This window comes from Protopterus annectens, chromosome 8.part0 (genome assembly GCF_019279795.1).
Source record: "Protopterus annectens isolate FY-2018-M chromosome 8.part0, PAN1.0, whole genome shotgun sequence".
Lineage (NCBI taxonomy): Eukaryota > Metazoa > Chordata > Ceratodontiformes > Protopteridae > Protopterus > Protopterus annectens.
Window position 1 is genome coordinate 727977251 of NC_056741.1, and position 23259 is coordinate 728000509.

At 46.5% G+C, this 23259-nt stretch overlaps 1 protein-coding gene across 1 annotated transcript in view; it reads left to right on the top strand.

Moving 5' to 3' along the window:
• UBL4A (ubiquitin like 4A) overlaps nt 1-23259 on the top strand; it is a 622055-nt gene that overhangs the window by 326486 nt on the left and 272310 nt on the right. The window contains exon 3 of the mRNA XM_044080181.1: nt 14375-14577. Within this exon, the coding sequence (XP_043936116.1) occupies nt 14375-14577 (203 nt within the window). The remainder of the gene's footprint in view (nt 1-14374; nt 14578-23259) is intronic.

Here is a 23259-nt window from a genome sequence, read left to right on the forward strand (position 1 = left end):
TGACTCAGATCCCCGCGTCTGATCCGTGGGTGTTGCTCACGGAACCCAGAGGGAGCGGTTCACCTTTGGCGTTCAACGTGGTGGAGAGGGTTCTCTCGAGAGGTTCGAGACCCCCTGCTTGTGCTACGGATCCAGCCACCATTCCCTTGCAGATGGGCTTGTCTTCCATCATCCGGCCCCAGGGACAGCCTGCGTCGACGCCCCAGCCAGTTCCACTGGAGGAACATGACCCTGTTGGTGAGCCTTCCTCAGACAGTCCTGCTGAGTAGGTCCCTCACAAATGCAAGTGTAAGAGGAGGCACTTGGACTCCCCCGAGTCCCTCACGGAAGACACCGATTTAGAGGAAGGGGAAGGTTTCCCCAGGTCACCCCCCACATGCTCCTTTGGAGACATTATGGAAATGCTACGCCTAAAAGGGGGGGTGGTCAGCCCAAAAGCCTTCGTCTGATGAGTCGGTGTTTCTGGAGACGTTTGATGCAGGCCCGTCTACCTCTTGGGTGTCCCCTCCGGCCGACCCCCTGGTAGACCTCTTTACTACGAGGGCGTGGAAGGAGCCGGACACTGTAGAGCCAATCCCCAGGAGACCAGATAAAATCCTTAGTCCCCCTGTGGATAGGACAGCGTGGAGTAAAGGTTCCCCGGTAGATGCCATGGTGGTGGCGGTTGCCACCAAGAAGGAACTGGCACAGGATAGTTCCTCGGTCCATCCTCCTGATGAGGAGTCGCGGACGATGGATCAGATCGGAAAGCGGATGTTTGCTTCGGGTACGTTTTCCATAAGGGCGCTGAATTACTTGGCCATGTGATTTGGCTTCAGTGGGATCTGGTGAAGGAATACACTGAGTCTCCCCCTGAGTCCATGTCGGCCGAGGACAAAAGGACCTTCTCGACTCGCTTGGCCACTCTGAAGTCTGTATCAAACCTGTCTATGCGGCTACTCTCCCATGTCACGGAGGGGGCTGCTAGAGCCAGCGGATCAGGCATTGCCTTACGGCGTCACACCTGGCTCCGACTTTGCAGAACCCTTCAAGGCGTCCTTCGCGAACACTTCCTTCGGTTCTACCCTGTTTGGCAAGACCGTCCGCAGTACATTGGTCCAGAGCGAGAAAGAATGGAAGATGCTGTCTGCCGTCGGAATCTGCTTCTTGGTTCCTCAAAGGTCCTTTTCCAGGAACCAGAGAGGACAAAAGAAGACGTGGTTCCGGAAGTCTCAGCAGTCCCGTTACGCTCAGGACCCTTCGACCTTCAGAGGCAGAGGGGGACAAGGTGGACGCTGTCCCAGAGGCAGAGGGGGGGGCAAATAATTTTGGGTCGCGGGAACCCTTTTCCGATCGACCCACGCAGCAGCCCTGAGGGGTTGCCCGACTGCTTCTCTCTGGAGGCAGTCAGGGGGTGTTTTTTGAAGCACCTGGCACAATGGGAGTCCATCACGACAGATCACTGGGTGCTTCGAATAATATCCAGAGGCTACTCTATTCCCTTCATAAATCTTCCTCCTCAGTCGAGGAGCCTTCCCGATGTTCCACCCAGTCAGAGGGAGGCTGCAGCTTTAGAAATAGAAGCTGCTAGAAAAAAGAGCCATCTAGCACGTTCCCCCAGAGCAGTCCGGATTAGGCAATTGCTCCAGTTTCTTTTTGGTGCCAAAAAAGACTGGGGACTTGAGACCAATTCTCGACCTTTCTACAATGAACCTCTTCATTGCCAAGGAGCAATTCTGGATGGTCACTCTTCCAGTCGTTCTCCTGCAGCAGGGGGAGAATGGATTTGATGTGCTCCATAGACCTCAAGGATGCGTACTACCACATTCACATGGGCAGGCGATTTCTCCGCTTTCGGTTGGGGGCCAGTCATTTCCAGTTCAGGGTCCTACCATTCGGCCTCACCACAGCCCCCAGGGTGTTCACCAAGGTCGTGGCAGTTGTAGCGGCCCACCTGAGGCTTCAGGGAATACAGGTTTTTCCTTACCTGGACGACTGGCTCCTTGCCGCCTCCACCAGGCATCTACTCTGCTCAGCCAGGGATTGCTTCCTACTCTTAGCCTCCCATTTGGGGATCACTATAAATTACAAAAAGTCATCCCTTCAGCCAGTTCAAGTCCTGGACTTCATAGGGGCCAGAATAGACATGCTTCAAACCAAGGCCTTCTTTAAGTCGGACAGACTTCGCAGCTTAATCCTTCACGTTCTAGCACTCCTTCAATCTCCAGCCCCATCGGCGGAGTTGGTCCTGAGAGCCTTAGGGTCCATGGCAGCAGCAATTAACCTTTCGCCCTTAGCTCGCTTGCACATGAGGGTCCTCCAGTGGACCTTGCAGGTCCAGTGGTCCATCCTTCAACACCCATTGGACTCTCCGATCCCCCTCAGCAGAGTTTGCAGAAATTCCCTCATATGGTGGCTCCAATCTTGAGAGCTTCAGGAAGGATGACCGTTCATAATGCCACAACCCCAAGCCACGGTAACCACGGACACTTCTCGCCTTGGATGGGGGGACATTGCATGGGCAGAACTGTCCAAGGTACGTGGACTCAGCCAGAGACCGTTCTGCATATCAGTGTTCTGGAGATGAGAGTGGTGCTTCTAGCATTGCAAGCTCTTCATACCTTTCTCCCTCCAGGGACTATTGCAATTCAGACAGACAACATGTTAGTGGTCTGGTACATGAACAAACAGGGGTGACCAGGTCTTACCCTCTTTGCCGAGAGGCCATTAGAGTTTGGGATTGGGCGATATCCACCAACCGTTCTCTGTTAGCAACGCACATTCCGGGTCGGTCCAACATCCTAGTGGACAAGCTGAGTCGAACTATCCTCTCGCCTTACGAGTGGTCTCTGAACCCCTTAGTAGCGAAACAGATTTTCCGCAAGTGGGGTCAGCCTTGCTGTGATCTCTTCGCATCGCCTTCAAACGTGAAGTGCAGTGTGTTTTTCACTCTAATCCCCCCCCCCGGGGGAAAGCCCCAGAGACCCTCTAGTTCATGCTTGGCCATCCGGTCTTCTTTATGCTTATCCTCCTCTTCCGTTAATGACAAAATTTTTACAGAAAGCTGGTCGGTTGTGGAACAAGATTATCCTCATTGTCCCATTCTGGCCTCGTCAAACCTGGTTCCCGTACCTACGGTCTCATCTTATAGCTCCTCTTTGGCTCTTCGATCCCATCTCGGATCTGATTTCTCATCCTTCGGGATTAAAAACTCTGAATCTGGACTACCTCAAGCTCTCAGCTTGGTTGATCCAGTTCCATTAGTTGCCAGGACTCCCGGTATCTCGTCTGCAGTTAGATCCATCCTGGTAGTGGCGCATAAGCCTTCTACCAAGAAGGTTTACAACAACAAATGGAAACGTTTTTTCATTTGGGCCTCGCATAGGAATTTGGATCCTTTCACTACTCCCGTTCCAGCAGTGCTTGATTTCCTATCTCATATTTTTTCAGCAAGGGGCCAGCTCTTCTACTGTAGAGGTTCAAACGGCTGCCATTTCCCATTTTCACATTGGAGACCATCTTAGTCCTTTAGCTTCCCCTAAGATTTGTAAGACCTTTTTGAAAGGCACCTTTCTTTTGAGACCTCCTATTAGGAACGCTGTTCCCCCATGGGACCTAACTTTGGTCCTTCAGGCTCTAACTGGACCTCCCCTTGAACCTGCAGCTTCTGTTGATTTAAAATTCTTATATTGGAAAACTGCTTTCTTAATGGCTATTACCTCAGCTAGAAGAGTGTCAGAGCTCCAGGCCCTTTGTACTAAACCCCCATATCTTGTTTTCCATAAGGACAGAGTCTCTCTCAGGACTAACCCTTCCTTCTGACCTAAAGTGGCTTCCGACGCGAACATCAATCAGTCCATTAATCTACCTGTTTTCTTCCCTAACTATCAGAATAAAGGGGAATAGAAACTTCATTTGTTAGATGTTCATAGACAATTGCGCTTTTACCTGCACAGAACAGCTGCCTTTCGCAAGTCAGAGCAGCTCTTTGTTTCCTTTGCGAAGCCCTTCTTGGGTAAGCCAGTGTCGAAGGTGACTATAGCTAGATGGATTTCTCGCTGCATTTTGCTCGCATACAAGATATCTGGTCTGCCAGAGCCCTTAGGGGTTCATGCTCATTCTACCCATTCTATGGCTACTTCTGCTGCGTTCTGGTCAAGAGTTCCCTTGGATAACATTTGTTCTGCGGCTACTTGGGCTTCCTGTCATACCTTTATCTCTCATTATAAATTGGATTTAATATCCAGAGGAAGGGCAGCTTTTGGCTCTGCAGTGCTCAGGAATATCCTTCCTTGAGGACCTCCCAAGGTTTTGGTAGCTGGGGACTCTGTCCCACAGGTTGCTGATCAAATGAAGTTAACTACTTCAGGTAAAGAAGTTATGTACTCACCATAGCGTTCCATCTGAACAGGTAACTACATTTGTCAGCAACCGACCTCCCCCCCCCCCCCTTCCCCCTAACCTGGTTCTTTGATGTTATGTGATCCTATCTCGCCTACATTCTGACTGATGGGTTCGGAGCCGATCCCTCGGCTCCGACTCGGCACGCTTATGCCAAAGAGCGAAGTCTCTTATTGGCTGAGCTTACTATATCCCAGGATGCACCACTACCAGTCCCCCAGATCTCGTTTGCCGCTAATCTGCGAAGACGTGGTCTCGAGCTGGCTGAGCTGAGTAGTAAATTTACTAACTTTTTTCTGTCAGAATTTTGCTGTTCTTGTCATAAAAAGCTGTTTTAACGGCTATTCTTCACTTTTGTGTGTGTTTGGAGTTTGTGAAAAGACTTTGTTGTGTGATTGGGTTGAGTTTGATTTTAGGCCTCCTCATCTTAGGGCCTTCCGGTCAGTCAACCCCTTAAACCTTACAGGGTTTCAAAGTACCCTTAGTAATTTGTGACGGTTTCTTTACTAAACGGCAACTGTAAACCTATTATTAGGTAGTGTCAGTAAACAGAAAGTCAGTGGATAGTGTATTTTCTGTCAGGGATTACTGATTTTTGCCATAATGTCTCAGAATCCTAGGCCTTCGGGCTTTAAAAATGCACCAAATGCAATTTCAAGATGTCCATCACAGACGATCACTCGCTCTGTGTGTATTGTTTGGGTGCAAAACATTTACAAGAGTCATGCAGTGTGTGTCACGCTTTTTCCTCAAGGGTCCTCCAGGAGAAGAAAAATAAACTTATTCTTAAAGGGTTAATAAAACCTTCCTTTGAAGAAGCTTTGGCATCCTCTCCTTCTCCGGCTAAAAAGAAAAGGGCGTCGGTTCCGTCCAGTCCGTCGGATCCGACCGCCAAAAGACATAGGCAGGCTTCTCCTTCGGCTCCAAGGACTTCGGAGCCGAGGGCGGAACGGTCTGCCTCGATGCCACCAGTCTCGACTCCTCTGGCTTCGGAGCCGATGGCTGGGGCATTGAGAGGCGGGTCACCTTCGTCGGCTCCACTGGTCTCGGAGCCGACAAAGATTGCCCGCTCAGACACTTCCTCCTCGGCGCCGAAGTCCACCTCGGCACCGATGGAATCTAGTGTGGGTATTCCTTCGGCGCCGATAGTCATCGGGTCGCCTCGGAGCCGGTCCTCTAGCACTTTGGGGCCGTTGGAGAGGCCATCTCGAACCCGTTCAGTATCCTCTCGGTCTTCGAGGATGTCGGATTCAGATATAGACAGGGTGCTCCAAAGACTGTTCCAGTCCCCAGTCTTTCAAAAATTTGTTTCGGCTCCTACCCAGTTGGCTTCGGAGCCGATTGCCCAGGCCCATCCCATTGCTATTCCTCCTCCGACCGCCGGCTCCGTCGGAGCAGGTGCTGTTGGAGCCGGTGGAGATCTTAGGGTCGGCTCCGACCCTTACTCCAACCCGGGCCTTCGGGTCCGAGTTTGGTACACGGACTTCTTTGGCTGGACCGGGGATGTTTGGGACCTATGCTTTCGGTTCCGAGCCTCCTCTCGGTGCTTGCTGCGGGACTTCCGTCGGCTATCATGGCTCGGGACCGCCACTCCCAGGACTCTGGGGTCCGGCTTTCAGAGCTATGAGGAGTGCCTTGGCCAAGTCTTCTTGCCATCTCTCCGGCTTTACCGGCACCTTCCCTGGGCGTGGAGACTGGGTCTTTGGCAGTTCCCTGTCCGTAGGCAGCGGAGCCCTGGGCCTGAGGTTACCCCCATTGGGGTTCCCCTCCTCCTGAGGGTTCTTGAGTTGTCTTCAGAGGAACCCCAAGGAAGAGATCGTGCAAGAGGAAGCACGTGGACTCCCGAGTCTATTACATCGGACACTGATCTTGATGATGCAGAAGGGTCCCGAAGTCGTCCTCGGATGATGTCTCATTTGCAGACATCTTAGAGATCCTCAAACAACGAGGCGGCTGGATATCCAAACCCCCCTCTGCTGATGAGTCAGTGCTCCTCAAGGCCTTTGGGGCTCAGCCCTCCGCCTCCTGGGTGTCTCCGCCCTTCGACGAGCTTCTGGATTTAGTTTGTCGAAGGGTGTGGGAACATCCAGATACCGTGGAACCAGTCCCTTCTCGTCCTAATAAATTTTTGTCTGCCCCACCCGAGAAGGAGTTCCTCACTAAAGGCGTGGCTGTAGATGCCATGGTGGTGGCATCTGCTACACAACAGGACGTGGCAGAGGCTTCAACATCCGTCCATCCTCCTAATAAGGAGTCTAGGAGCATGGACAGGTACGGGAAGCGCACCCTGACTTCAGCGGCCTTTACTTTAAGGTCTCTGAATTATTTGGCACATTTTACCAGGCTTCAGAGGGATCTGGTCAAGGAGCTGTCAGATTCCCTCTCGGGTAACCTACCTGAGCAGCTAGCCCAGTCGGTTAGCTCTCAGTTGGCTATCCTTACGTCAATTTCTAACTCGTCCATGAGGCTCATTTCCTATGCGGCCGAAGGGGCGGGTAGAGCGGCAGGCACAGGCGTGGCTCACGGAGACAAGCCTGGCTCCGCTTGTGTCAGTTCGGAGGCCTTCAAGTCTTCCTTCACGACGCTCCCTTTGATGGGTCCTCTTTGTTTGGACCTAAGGTTAAAGACACCCTTACCCGCTGTGAGCAAGAGGGAAAAACTTTATCTGCCGTAGGTGCCCGTTATTCCACTCCCTTTCGGCCTTATCCCAAGGCTAAAGGAGGGGGGAAGATGTGGTTCCGTAAATCACGTAAGTTTTTCCCCCAACAGCAGGAAGATTCCCCTTCCAGAGGCAGAGGACGGGGAATTTTTCTGGGAGACGCCGTCCCAGAGGCGGCAGAGGGCCCCGCAATTCTGGAGACCGCGAGTCCTTTCGTGGCTCTTCAGCCTCCCACACATCATGAGGGATTGCCCGGCTGTGCTGCTCCGGAGCCATTCGGGTGTCGTTTTGCCAAGCACCTAAAAGCTTGGGAGTCAATCACTCAGGACAGATGGGTGCTTCGGATCATTGCCGGAGGTTACACCATCCCATTCACATATTCACCCCCACCGTCCAAAAAAATCCCGGACCCACCACCCAGTCAAAGGGAAATTGCAGCCGCAGAAGCTTTAAAGCTGCTAGAAAAAGGAGTCATCCAACCGGTCCCCACAGACCAGATCGGATCCGGAAATTACTCCAGGTTCTTTTTAGTGCCAAAAAAGACAGGGGACCTGAGACCAATATTGGATCTCAGCAGACTGAACCAATCAGTCACGAAATCCAAATTCCGAATGGTCACGTTACAATCCATTCTCCCATTGTTGGAGAAGGATGTTTGGATGTGCTCCATAGACCTCAAGGACGCCTATTATCACATACCGATACATCAGGCGTCCAGGAGGTATCTGCGCTTCAGCCTGGGAGTCAGTCATTTCCAATTTTGTGCACTGCCCTTTGGTCTCACCACAGCCCCAGGGTGTTCACCAAGTGTTTGGCAGTAGTGACTGCTCACCTGAGGAGTCTTGGATTCCAAGTGTTTCCCTATCTGGACGACTGGCTCCTGACTGCCACCACCAGGCATCTACTAATGGACAACCTCAAAGCCACCATCTCCTGGGTGCTACCCTGGGATTACATTCAATTGGTCAAAGTCTGTCTTGCTGCCCTCTCAGCGCATAAGGTTCATAGGAGCAGAGATAGACTCAAAATTGATGCGCGTTTTTCTTCCTGCCGAAAGGATCCAAACTTTACAGGGCCAAGTTCAAGCTCTGATTTCAAGATCCAAAGCCCCAGCCAGGATGGTTCTACAAGTTTTAGGTTCAATGTCTGCCACGGTTCTTTTAGTTCCTCTGGCAAGATTGCACATGAGGATTCTTCAGTGGCTATTGTCAACTCAATGGTCCTTTCAGGACCTTCCCTCAATCATCCCATCATGATTACAGAAACATGCAAACGGGACCTTCGCTGGTGGCTTCAGACATCCAATCTAAATCAAGGAAGTCCTTTTGTTATTCCCTCTCCAGTGGTCACCCTGACGACAGATGCCTCCCAGACAGGGTGGGGGGCATTGTCTGGGCAGGTTAGTTCAGGGATCCTGGCTTCCAGACGAAACTCTTCTCCACATCAGTGTATTGGAGATGAGGGCGGTACTTCTATCCCTACAGGCCTTACACAGGTTTCTCCCTCAGGGCATAATCGCCATCCACACAGACAACATGTCGGTGGTCTGGTACCTAAACAAGCAAGGAGGGACCAGATCTTACCCCTTTGCAGAGAGGCCATGAGGGTGTGGGAATGGGCGGTAGCTACCAGCCGTTTCTTGGTAGCGACCCACATTCCGGGGAAATCGAATATACTGGCAGACAGATTAAGCAGGACAATTCTCTCTCCTCACGAGTGGTCCTTAAACAAAACAGTAGCAGATCAGGTTTTCCGGAGATGGGGGACGCCATGCTGCGACCTATTTGCAACTCCACTAAACACCAAGTGCAAAAGGTTCTTCTCCTTGACTCCACATCAGGGAGCACCAGCTATGGATGCTCTAGCACAACCTTGGCCAACAGGGCTACTTTATGCCTTTCCTCCGATTCCACTTCTCTCCAAAGTCATTCAAAAAGCTTCTCAATTGGGGTCTGCAATGATACTGATTGCCCCATACTGGCCTCGTCAGGTATGGTTTCCTTACCTGAAGAAACATGCGGTGGACGATCCGTGGACTTTCCTAATTCCGGACCTGTTAATTCATCAGTCGGGACAACAGCACCAGTCCCTTCACTCCTTGAAGTTGACAGCTTGGCTCCTCCACTTCCGACTTTAGTCAGAAGTCACACATTAGACCCGGAAGTTATTCACATTTTATCTTCGGCCCACAAACCCACCACTAAGAAATTGTACCTCAGTAAGTGGAAGAGGTTTGCTATCTGGGCTCAACTCAGGGGCTTAGACCCTATCACTGCTCCTATCCCAGAGGTTTTGAAATTCTTAACATCCCTGTTTAATCAAGGATCTTCTGTCTCTACTATTAAAGTCCAACTAGCGGCTATCTCTAAATTTCACGAGTCCATGGATCCTCCATTGATGAGCAGCAGACTATGCAAAACTTTCATTAAAGGTGCGGGTCTGTTAAGTCCCCAGTTTTTCATCCTGCCCTCCGTGGGATCTAGATTTAGTGCTTCGTGCATTGACATCTTCCCCTTCGAACCGGCTGCTACATGTGAGTTAAAATATCTGTCTTGGAAAACTGCCTTCTTAGTTGCAATTACTTCTGCAAGAAGAGTTTCAGAGCTTCAAGCCCTGTCTATTAAACCACCGTACTTGATTTTCCACAAGGATAGAGTATCACTTAGGCCTAATCCATCCTTTGTCCCAAAGGTCTGTTCTAATCTCTGTCTCCAACAGTCTCTAGAGCTACCAGTTTTCTTCCCAAAATTCTCCAATGAAGCAGAATGCACTCTCCATAAATTGGATGTTCACAGGCAATTGCGCTTCTATTTAGACAGGACTCAGCAACTTCGTAAGTCAGACCAGTTGTTTGTGTCCTTCTCAGACAATAAATTGGGTAAAACCATCACAAAAGCTACTATCTCCAAATGGATTAGAGATTGCATAACTCAGGCTTATTCTTCTTGAATAAGCAACTTACAACATCTATCAAAGCTCACTCTACCAGAGCTATGGCTACTTCTATAGCTTTTCATTCCAAGCTCGCTATATCGGAGATTTGTGCTGCGGCTACTTGGTCCAATCCGCACACTTTCATTTCCCACTATAAATTGGATGTGGCATCTAAAGGGCGAGCATCATTTGGTTCCACGGTACTCAGGAGTGTTTTCCAGTGAGCCACCCAGGATTCAGGTGCTAGGACGCTGTCCCATCAGTCAGAATGTAGGCGAGATAGGATCACATAACATCTTTTAGTTATGTACTCACCATAACTTCAGATGTTTGGGATCCATCTCGCCTACATTCCTAATACCCACCCTCCTTCCCCCTGCCTTGGAAATCAGAAGAGATTGAACGGTTTGAGTTCTACTGTTTTTATCTTGTTCATCTGACGATGTTATATAATCAGAGCGTGCATGTGTGCATGTATGCGGACAAACTAGATCTGGGGGACTGGTAGTGGTGCATCCTGGGATATAGTAAGCTCAGCCAATAAGAGACTTCGCTCTTTGGCATAAGCGTGCCGAGTCGGAGCCGAGGGATCGGCTCCGAACCCATCAGTCAGAATGTAGGCGAGATGGATCCCAAACATCTGAAGTTATGGTGAGTACATAACTAAAAGGTTATCTGAATCCTAGAATGATTTCAGCCTTTGGGATTCATTAGGTTAGGATGTTTTAGGTTGTTGTTTTGTCTTGGTGAAATTGTATAATTGGGCAAACGCGATCCGAGGACTGGAAGGAGGTAGCAGGGTATTGTGGGTAAGGGGGAGGAGCTTGGAGCTTGGATCTTTAGCTTGGAAAGCTGCCGGCTCGGATCCAGGTCGGATCCGATACCCACAGGTTGCTGACAAATGAAGTTACCTACTCAGATGGAACGCTATGGTGAGTACATAACTTCTTTTTCTCTGTACATGCGCTGAACTACATGGCACACGTTATTGGGCTTCAGTGAGACTTGGTAAAGGAGGTCGCCGAGTCTATCCCAGTGTCCATGATGGAAGATGGGAAGGTTTTCTCCTTGAATGACCACGCTCACCTCTATTGCCAATTCCTCTATGCAGCTTCTCTGTCATGCTACTGAGGATACTGCCAGAGCAGGCGTTGCCATCACACGTCGGGCCTGGCTCCGACTTTGTACCTTCTTTGAGCTCTTCAAGACGTCCTTTACAAATGCTCCGTATGATGGTTCCAGTCTTTTTGGAAAGACTGTATGTGATACACTGGTCCATACCTAAAAGGACAAGGAGACTTCTTAACGCCCCAGTGATCCTTCTCCAAGAATCAGTGGGGGGGGGGGGTGAAGAAGATGTGGTTCTGGAAGTCTCAGGGTTATTCCCAGGATGCTTGGGACTCGCCTTCCCCCAGAGGTAGAGGGGGATTCGAGCCCGTGGAACCAAGGGTCTTGGGACTCATTCTTGGACAGGCCCACGCAGTAGCCCTTAAGGGTTGCCCAGCTGCTCGTCTCTGGAGGCAGTCGGAGGTCGACTATCGCTACACCCAACAGCCTGGGAGTCTATCACAGACAATCAATAGGTGTTGCAAATCATATCCAATTTATACTTGATTCCCTTCCTGCGAAGGCCAGTTCCGGCCAAACACCTCCCGGATGTTCCACCCATGCAAAGGGAGGCAGCAGCACGGGAGATTTCCAAGCTGCTAGAAAAATGAGTCATTCAGCCAGCCCCCTTAGACCAGTCCGGATTAGGCATTTATTCCAGGTTCTTTTTAGTGCCAAAGAAAACAGGAGGCTTGAGGCCAGTTCTGGAGGCCAGTTCTGGATCTCTCTACCCTGAACCCTGTCCATTGCCGAGATGAAATTCCGGATGGTCACACTTCAATCTGTCCTGCCTTTCTTGCAGGAGGAATGACTGGATGTGCTCAGTAGACCTCCAAGATGCATGCTATCACATCAAAATGGACAGCAGCTCTCTGAGGTTTCTCCGCTTCTGGCTGGGGGCCAATCATTACCAGTTTTAGAGCACTACCCTTTGGTCTCACCACAGCCCCCATGGTGTTCACCAAAGTGATGGTGGGTGGTATCAGCTCACCTGCGGCTGCAGGGCTTCCAGGTCTTCTCTTACCTGGACAATTGACTCCTTTCTGCCCTCTCCAGGCATAGACTCTGCCAAGCCAGGGATTTCCTCATCCAAACCGCCCACCAGTTGGGTATCACCATCAATCTCAACAAATCCCTGTTAGAACCGGTTCAAGATCTGGACTTCATTGGAGCCCAGTTGGACACTGTTCAGGCCAAGATTTTCCTGAAACCTGACCGACTTAGTCCCTCAAACTTCATGTATGGCATATTCTTCAGGTCCCGTCTCCTCCAGTGGAGTTTGTTTTAAGGGCGTTTGGGTCCAATGGCGGCCACTGTCACCCTCTTTCCCACAGCTCAGTTGCACATGAGGGTGAGCTGATGGACTCTGGCAGTCAAGTGGTCATTTCTAGATCTGCCACTGTCGCATCCTGTTTGTCTCTCATGAGCATGGACAAATTGTCTTCTCTGGTGGAGTCAGTCCCCAGATCATCTTCGCGGTTGGCCGTTTATTCTTGCCACCCCTCTGACCACTGTGACCACTGACAACTCCTTGCTCAGGTTGGGGGGTATTGCTTGGGAAGGACAGTTCAAGGCGCATGGTCTTTCCTGGAGACCCAGTTGCATATCAGCGTTCTGGAGATGAGGGTGGTGCTATTGGCATTACAAACCCTTCATGACCATCTTCCCCTAGGGACGACATCATCCAGACAGACATCATGTCAGTAGTCTGGTACATCAACAAACAGGGAGGAGCCAGGTCTTAACCTCTTTGTCGCGAAGCCATGAGATTGTGGGAGTGGGCGATCACCGGCCGTTTTCTGGTGGTAACTCACATTCCGGGGAGTTCCAACATTCTAGTGGATAGGCTCAGCAAGTCTATCCTGATGCCTTACGAGTGGTCTCTGAATCTTTCAGTATCGAAACAGATCTTTCTAAAGTGGAATCAGCCTTGCTGTGACCTCTTCGCTTCTTCCAACGCGAAGTGCAGTGAGTTTTTCACTCTGATCCTCTGGGGGAGTCCCCAGCGACTCTGTGGTTCATGCTTAACCCTCCAGTTTCCTCTGTGTTTATCCTCCACTTCCCCTGATTCCAAAGTTCATTCGGAAAGCGCAACAGCTGGGGAGGTCAGTCATCCTCGTTGCCCCCTTCTGGCCTCGTCAGGTATGGTTCCCTTCTCTATGGTCTCAAGTAGTGTGTCCTCCCTGGACGTTGGATCTGGTTCCCGATCTGCTTTCTCATCCTTCAGGGATTCCACATCCAGATCTGGCCAATCTGAAGCTCACCACTTGGCTGCTGTAATTCCCATGATAGTTGGGACTCCTGGTCTATCTTCTCCGGTTAAGATCTTGGTAGTGGCTCATTGATCTTCCATGAGGAAGGTCTTTTCGAGTAAGTGGAAGCGTTTCTCAATTTGGGCAGCTCAACGGGATGCTGGTAGACTCTTACCCAAGAAAACTGAATGCTGTAATTAAATCAAAAGGTGCTTCAACAAAGTATTAGTTTAAGGATGTGCACACTTACGCAACCAGCTTATTGTACATTTTTTTTTTATATTCCCCTAACAGATTTGTTTGTTTTTCAATTGAATTGTACAGGTTGTAGGTCACATTAAAGGTGGGAAAAATTTTGAAATGATTTATTGTGGTCTCATTTATTTATATCACAAAAACCTGGCATTTTTATCAGGGGTGTGTACACTTTTTATATCCACTGTATGTATGCATGTACAGTTATAAAAGAAGTCAGGAAACTCTCATTTCACCTCTACTGTGCAAATCACAAATAAACATTATTTATAGGTGATATTAAACAAATAGCTGTACATAAAATATGCATTTAATAATAGAATGGCTGCATTAAAACATCAGGTATCACTGCTCATTATTTTCTTTAGATCTAATAGTACTTGGTCTTGGACTCTTTACCATCAGAAATGGAGGCTTTCTAGCCTTTCTGCTATCTGAAGCAGAGACAAAAAAATACTATGACTGCAATTGTAAAATAATTTAGTCTAATGGGGTTCCAAAACTGTACGCAATAATGAACACACAATACAATCTTTAATAAACTAGCTGTACCAATTTATCCTGTGCCATGGGACATGCAACCCTGACCACTCAAATGTATTATAAAATTATTTTTTTAAGTAGTGATGGGATTGAAAAACACATTTCCACTACAGTGGTCATTGTGAAATGCATAGTGGACCTGAGAGTTGCCTCCTTTTGATTAAAGTGTCTGAAAATAAGTGAATTAGTATATTGTAAGAGGAATGAACAGTTAAATTTAGCATTTATTTCTGTCCTTAATTAGATGAGCACAGACTGTCAGACTATTCCATTGGCCCTGATTCCAAACTTAACCTCGTGGTGAAACAGCCAGAAAAGTCCTTACCAGAAGACACTTTAAACAAAGTGATGCCGCAGCAGCCTAGTATATGGTCGCAGGTGTCTGAAGTTCTGGCAAAGCACTTCACCCAGCAAGATGCAGAAAAAGTCTTGGAACAGCTACAGAAGGTACTTCTATTAACAAAAAAAAAAATTCTGTTTGTAGATGTTGGTGTGCTAAGCACCAGACCAAGCCTTGAATGAGTAGCAAACTTTGTCTTGTATATGCACCCATTTTGATCTTTCTGACAGATGTAATTCAGGACAAACCGTGTAGTAGTATATCTTTCCTTTCTAGTTATTCTTCCTAATATGTGCAATATCTGGTGGTTACTTTTGTTCAGTTTCCTTAAGTGGTCAAGTACAGTTCATGGTTTTATTTTATTGCTGGTACATTGGAGAAACTTCTCGTATTTTTATAAGCTTAAGGGAGTTTATGCTTATAATATTTTTGAAGACATTTCTTCAAAAGACCTAGTTGTTTTTGGGGTTTTGTTTTTTATGGAGAAGCTGTGGGTATAGGGAGTTGCTCTTCTATCACTCCTAGGATTTGACTGTTCTAAAATCAGCTTGATCAGCTAAGCTTCCCAAGCTACTTCAGGGACCAAGACTAACAGGAGCAGCTAGTGTGTGAGGCGTTGATGTGGATGGTTCCCTCAATGGTCCTCCTACTTTCTCACTCTTCAAAAACTGTATATAAACACGCTAGGTGCATTCGTTTATGATATGATGAGGTCTGTAGACAAAAGCGCTTATCCAGTGAATAAACTGCAGTATCTTTCAGAATCATCACACTTCTCGAAACCGAGCACTGATATTGCTGCTTGACAGAAAGATAACTTGCTTGGCTTTAGTAGAAACTGTCAGAATAATCCATTAATATTTATAGTGTGTGAGGACAGTGACTTGCAGAACTATTTAGCAGTTCAGCTGGTAAGTAGAAAATGTGCTCAGACTACTTTCTCTGTTTTCAAAGGTTTGACTGCCCCCCCCCCCCGATTCAGAATAAATCATTTATTTTCCTTTTATTTTAGATATTGTTAGCTGTTCCCTTGTACCGATTTATTTCCTAGTCAGAAGTGTGTAGATTCTCCTACCCACCAGCACTTTTTCTGACTAGGTTAAAAAAAAAGTTTGGTACTGATATCTTAAAATTTCAGTAGCTTTCCATCCCTGACCATGGAGAAATCAAAAGTGTGTTACTTCAAAAAGGTTTTGTGGGGTTACAATTAAGCAGTCTTTTTGACTGCTTGTAACTTTAAACATCATAATCGACGCATCTTTTATATCCCACTAACATGACGTGGAAGATCCATGTAACACACTTCTGCTACAGCATTTCTAATAAGCACTTCAGCAGAGAAAAAAAAGACAATACCATTTATGTTAATGCAAGTTTATCTCAAATACTTATGCCCATGATATATTTTATATCATTGCAACTTTATTACTCAAAAATAATGTACAAAAATATTAAAAAATCACTAAATTATTTTGCATATTGTCAAGTCTTTCAGAACTGGCAGTTTATCCTGTTCATATAACAAAAATGTTTACCCACTCTTCAGTGTTGTTTTTTCATGCTTTGTATGTAATCACCAATTTTACAGTATTAATGACCCTAATCCATATTATTTGTACAGTGGTAAGTGGGGAATGATAACCTTCTACTCCTAAGGACTAAAAGAACTTGTTATTCAAGAGGGGAAAGTTTTTGTCTAGCTTCTGTAACTGATGACAAAATCAATTTGACCCTTTCACAAGTCCATATCACATGCAAATATTCATCGTCTTGAAATCCGTATCTCCAACAATTACCCAAATAATTTTAATAAATTTTGCTCCTTTGTTTTATCGTAATGAGTCATCTGCCTAATGTATAGCAGTTTAAATCTAGTAAATGCCAAATGTGGAGTCCTATAAATCTGTCTTCTGGAAATGAAAACCTGCACCCATTCTGTTTCTGATATTTGCTGATCCAAAATAATTTAAGCAATCTACCTTTAAGGAAATGAACAATAGACTGAAGCTCAAGAAGCTTACAGCTACCTCAGGAATGGATCAGATGACCTATCCCTCCACTTCATAATTTTCTTCCATGAGAAAATTGTAAAAAAAAAAAAAGATGCTGCTAAGCCAGTAAAGAAGTTTAGGGTGCAAAAAAAATCAGTGAGATCAGGATGTAGTGTTCCTCTATGATACTTCTAATGTTGGCAAACCTTGTACTGCTCAAAAGCCTTTAACTTCAGAGTTTTCCTTTCTTTGTAGCTACCCCATTTGGAGGGTCACGGTTTGGTGGTTTCCGAGTTGTAGCTGGGTCACCCCCCTTCAATCATCGCTCTTCCTTCTCTGGTGCTCATGTGTCCCACTCTTCCCTATTGCATTATGTAAAAGGTATGGCTGGCCTTTTTCCAGGTCCAGTACATGCAATCCTAGATCTCACTACCTGCTGGCATCCGGGACTCATGATCACCGTCATTGCTGACTTTTTGGGATTGGCTCTGGATCAATCTAGTCAAGGCTGTCTTTGAGCCCTGATCCCTTCAGGGCTGTCCGACACCTCAGTGTCTATGACCTTCTCAGTGTTGATGCCATCGACTTTGGCTCTGATGACCCTGCTTTTGACTTGAGCAGCCCTGACCATGACCTCATCAGGGGTTGATCTCTGTCTTTGCGCCAAGGGTTGATTTCTTCAGGGTTGGCCTTAGCCCTGTTGGGCATAGTGTATCTGACCTTGAACAAGGCATCAGGTTTTGCAGAAGTCTCTAGTTTGTAGTATCTGTGAGGTGGTGTTGGTCTTGGAATTGACCTTCTTGGCTTCTATGATTATGTTGCCCTAGGAAGTGAGTCAGTGTTTGCTCCTATTTTGGATGGATTGTTTTAGGTGTTAATGCTATCTATGCCTGAAGCAATCTTTTTGGTAGTCCTGCCTGTTCCACTTGCTCCTGGATCATCGTTGCCGTTCCCTTTTTCTTCCCTGTGCAGAAGAAAGACTTTTGTAAGGTGTCTTTATTTCATCAGATGCTCAAGTCTCTGCCTCCCCCCAAATGTCCCCTACCCATGGCAAGCTAGGAAGGCTGCATGCAGCAGGAGGCATATGGACTGCCCTGTAGATTCACCCATCCGTGGCAGTGATGAGGATCCAGAGACTGATTTCCCTGTCATGCCTCTTAATGACCTCTAAATTTGAGGACATACTAGAGCTTACTAGAATTAGGACAGATTGGCCACAGGACACATCTGTAATTCTGAAATTATCTTGGCAGAGGCCTTCTCTTCAACAGGTCTACTTCTTATGTTGTTCCACCTGTGGGTGAGATGTGTAAGCTGGCATTAGATAATGTTTTCAAAAACGTGCATGTCATGGTTCCTGTCCCAAAAAGTCCAACAAAATTTTGCACTCATTCAAAGACAGTCCCACTTGCTTACAAGATCAGCTTGTGGACTCTGATGGTAGCTTCCATCTTGAAGAGTGCACTGGAGCCTCGGGTTAAGAATATGCAGCCCCCCATAAGGAATCACAATACTTTGATGTATTGAGGAAGCAGGTGTTTGCATCCTCTGCCTTTGCCTTCATGACACTGAACTACCAGATTCACATGCGGAGGTTTCAGAAGGACTTGATTAACTCTAGAAAGGTGATACACTCTTGAGGTGAAAAAAAAAAAGCTTCATTTCCAGCAGGTGACTACATCCTCAGTCATAAATCAGTCTGCTCGTCTCACACACAGTATGGCTATAAGGACCTACTGGTGTGGCAGACATTGCTCTTATTGCTCACCAACATGCCTAGCAACACCTCTTGGATTTTCTAAAGAATGCCAAGGCCCATTTCATGAATGCCCCTTTTGTTGGTTCTTTGCTCTTAGGTGAGTGTGTAAAGACCACATTTGACGAGAAAGAAAGCAGGAACAGCACATTTACCAAGGTTGGCATTTGGGTTCGGGTCCCACAGTGGCCCAGCACATTTATTCCAAGAATAGACTGCAACACTCGTCAGCTTCATTGTCCACTGAATACTTTTTGTCCATTTGCCCTTGTTAGAGGCCATTGCATGCAACAGGTGGTTGAGACATGAAATCCAGAGGCTGTTTCATACCCTTTTGCATAATTCTGCAGCTGCATTTCTCTCTAACAGGTGTCCTACTCCATAAAAATGCTCTCGCAAGGTCAGTCATTCAAGACCTTTGTATAAGACCATCCCAGAGGTCCCACCAGACCAGAGAAGGCACTGCTTTTACTGACCGTTCTTTTTACTACTTCCAAAGACTCTGGACTTCAGGCCCATTCTCATTCTGAGGAGCCTGCATTTTCACATTGTCAGAATGACGTTTTAAGTGGGCACAATGCAGTCCATCTTTCCTTGTCTCTCCAAAGTGAACTGGATGTGTTCTCTGGCCCTCTAGGATGCTTGCCTTCACATCAAAATGGCCAGGGAGTCCAGGAAGTTATTTTCTTCTGTCTGGGAGGTGATCACTACTAATTTAGGATGCTAATGTTTGGTCTTGCCAATGCCCCCAGGGTGTTCATCAAATGCATGTCCTTGGTTAGCTCAGCTGTTTGACTTCCAAGACTCCATGATCTTTCCTTACCTGGACCACTGGCTCCTGTCATCCTCATCATTATATAGTCTAGCCTCCAGAAGTTTGCTTCTAAAGCTGCATCTGTCCTTAGGTATCACTGTCAGCAGTATAGAGTAACAGCTGACACCAGTTCAGTCCATAGCCTTCATAACTTGCACTCGAGACACCCCTATCATGTAAAGTCTTTGTCTCCAGGCAACATTCTGCTGACCAAGGAAAGAGTTCTAAGAATACACAGCTACAATTCCATGCCAACATCTCTGCCAGTGTGCATGGAGTCTAATGGAGTCTATTATTTTCATGATGTCCAGTGCAACCTTTTTTATTAGGTTCTGCAATACACCATCAAGGCTCAGTGGAACTGTCTTGACAAACACTCTCTCGATATTCCCATTCTGGTTTCAAAGAAGTGCAAGGAATGTCTTCTTTGGTGGATGGAGCCATCAGACCTTCATTAGGCAGAATAGTTCATGCCCCATCCCCATAGTGATACTAACATCAGTTGCTTGTGCTGTGTGGTGGGGGTGGTATTTTGCAGAGCAGATAGCCCAAGGCACTTGGTTGCTAATTGAGGCCAAATTGTACATCAACATTTTGGAGTTGATGGTTGCTCTTTGACCTGACAAGCCTTTAAAGCACTCCCATTGCAATCCACTCCCAACAACATGGCAATGGTTAGGTATCTGAACAAGCAAAGAGGGATTATTTCTTATCCCCTATGTCATGGGGGCCAGGAGGGCGTGGATATGAGCACATGTCTTCAGTTGCTTTCTAGTAGTATCCTACGTCAGGCTGGTTGCTGTCTTGTACTTGTCAGTGTCCTGTGTCACGCCAGTCCTGTAGAGTACTGGTTTACTTCACATCATATAATGCGTTTGGAGTGGTCCATTAGTCTAGTTACAGCTCAAACAGAAATTTGGGATTGTTGGAAGCCCTTATGACCTGTTTGTATCACCAGCCAGCACTAAGTAAGCACATAAATTTTCCCCTTTTTTCCTGTCTTTGGAGAATTCATTAAGGATGCTTTCATCCAGAAGTTGCCACTAGGACGTCTATATGTTTTTCTCCTGTTTGCCTTTATCCCAAAAGTCCTTGAGAAAGCCACAATAGGTAAAGCAAAACTCATTCTAGTATCCTCTTTTGGCCCAGTCAGTGAGCTTCTACTTGCTTTGGCCTCCCCTGTTGTATTAGACAGGCCTCTCCTGCACAGGCCATACTATGCCATCTGTCTAGAAAGCCACTCCTGAATCTTCAATTCCTGAAGCTTAACCACATGGTTTCCCTTTCAGTGAGAGGCAGGGACCCTTCTTACCTGGTAAGGGTTGGTCAGACCTTTGACTACTGCTTAGAAACCAGGCACAAGGAAAATGTTTTGTTCTGAGAGGGCTTGACTTGCAACTTAGGCTACAATCAGAAGCATTGATCTTTTCTGACCTCTTTCATTCTGTCCCAGAATACCATGCTTATGTATTTGACTCTTTATTTACCTTGTTTAGTAGTTGTAACTTTAACCTGAAGGATACCAAGAGTTGCAAGCATAGGTTCATAGGTTGGAACTAGGCTATCGGCCCTAGGGCCTGTACAAGCCTAGCCATAACAATTCCCTGTCTATTTCTTCCCACAATATTTACTTCCCTGGACCCATGTCTAGCAGGGCGACTGAAGTGATCCCCAGGGTGAATTTCCTATCTCCCATCCAATCGTCAAAGTTACTTTTGAAGAGGGCCAAAGAGGCGCTCTGCTTGACTTGTATGAGCAGTCTATTCCAGAGTCTGGGGAGTCGCTGGGTCAGGAACCTATCCTTCCAGCATGTTTTGTTCATTGTGATGACAAGGTTTAGATCCCTGGAGAATGTGGCTCTGCGGGATTGGGATTTCTTTAAGTGCAGCATGTTCAACAGCTCTGGGTTTGACATGGCCTAGTATGTTAAGCAGAGATTGCCTCTGAGTAGATGATATACAACAGAGTATAGCTGGAATTTTTTGACATTGTCAGCATAGGGCATCTGCTTTAGGCCTGTGATTCTTTTAGTGAGGTATTTCTGCTGCCTTTCCAGTTGTTACAGATGTCTTGAGAGGTACATACCAAACTGGGCGTTGTATTCTATAATGGGTCTAATGAGGGATGAGTATAGTGGGACAATGACCTCCTTTTTTCTGGATGGTTAAAAGCCCTTAGTGATGAGGTGTGCCGCATAGGATTTTCTGACTTGTGGCGATTGATGGTGAGACCACTGTCCACCTGTGTCCCTAAGTCTCTTATGACGGTGTTTAGTGTACTGCCACCTATGTGGTAATTCATGGGTACATGTTTTTTCCCAAAGGGGATAACTGTACATTTCTTGGCATTGAGCTTGAGTCCATGGCTCTGGCACCAAGCATCTGTTTCTGTAAGGCCCTTTTGTAGAATTTCCACATCATTTGAGGAATCAGTAATGGCTCCCAGTTTGCAGTCATCTGCGAACTTTGTTAGCCAGAGTCCCTTTGTGTTGGCCTGTACTTCAGAGAAGTAGATGCCAAACAAGTGCACATCCTCACGTCTCGCTTCCTATAGAGACAGGATTTCCGGACCAACTCTGTATTTAGTCATAAAGTTGCAGTGGAGTGTAACTTAAACCAAGCTGTCAAACTCCCTGTTTTCTTATTGAATTACTCTAGTAAAGGGGGGAGTATTTGCTTCACTGCATGGATGATTACAAACAGCTTGGGTTTTATTTGGACACAACTAAATCTGTCCTGAAGGATTTGCAGTTCATAACCTCCGTGAAACAAAATATTTGTCATTTTACTCTTGCTTCCTGGCTGTCACATTATATTAATTTCTCTTATAAATTGTATGGAAAATCCCTGCTTCAGGTCATCAGTGCCCATAAAAAGAGATCTGTGGCCACATCTCAGGCTTTGTTTTGAAACTTTCTGTTGGATGACATTTGCGCAGCAGCAACCCGGGCATCTTTAATTACTGTAAGCTGAATATTGTCTCCACATGGAGGGCAGACTTTGGAGCTGTCTTTATCTAATGTATTATAATGTGAATAACTACCCAGGAGGTGTTGCTTGGGACTCTATCCCAGAAATATGGTAGTTGCATCTAATCTTACATCAGAAAGTTACAATTGATTTGCATGTATAGTTGCAAGTCTTGCACTGTTCATGCCCCCTAACCTTCCCCCTGCCTCAGTGTCCACTAGAGGATTCATTAGGGAGTATGTTGGATCTTCAGATTACTTTTGATATGTTTCAGCCTGGATGTTGAAGCCTCAGGTGCTAGGGTTCATGGGTATGGGAGAAGGGCTACAGTAGCCTGGTAAAGTTTTTTTCTGTTCAAGGCGACTTAGAACTGTAGATCCGAGTTCTAGAAGTGAGCGAATTACAACTACCCGCGCATGTCTTTTGTTAGAAGTGCTAGTTTTTGGGCATGTACAAGTTTGCTTTACATAGTGTTAAGCAACATTTGTTTAATCTCTGGACTTGTGTTACCTCCCTGTTGTTATTGTTTTCACTGTTAAGTATGTCCCCCCGCCCTTTTCCTTCAAGTTACAAAACAAGTAGTTATACATTAGTTCTCTGCCTGGAGATTTGATCAGTAAAAGCTAAATGAAAACTCCAGCCAAGCTAGAACTTCCACTGCGTGACCTCTCAAACCTCTTGCATCAGAGGCACATGATGTTCATAAGGGTCATTTGCATGTATCTTAAGTGTTTCAGTTATATGGCGATTCTGAATGCCCATGATTTATTTCTTTTTAAGTCATTTCAATAGACCATTTCAGGCCAATAAAGCCATCTAGCTTGGCTGGAGTTTTCATTTAGTTTTTATTGATTGATTTTTTTTGCACCTGGAGACTTGAGAGAATTTACTTCAACTGCCCTTTCTTTTAAGGAAGGCGTAGAAGCCTTAACCAAAGGCACTTTTCTGTACTTATTAATGATTAAAATTTATTAAGTGGATAAATTGAACCTTTAATAATTAACATTTGTTAATGGTATAATTAAAGTGGCCCTAGGACCCTTATCAGCCATGACCTGAGCCAGAGATCCATGCAGTTAAACATTTGACAATGACCAAAGTGTTAAGAGTACGGAATGAGGTAAATACCCATGATAGTGAAATGAAGGGAGGAGAACCAGACTGGTAATGTTTTGTTACAATGTGTGATTTTATTATTTGTAAAGTTTTTGCATCACACAGACACGACTCAGGAAGTCAGGATCAGTGGAACGACCTCC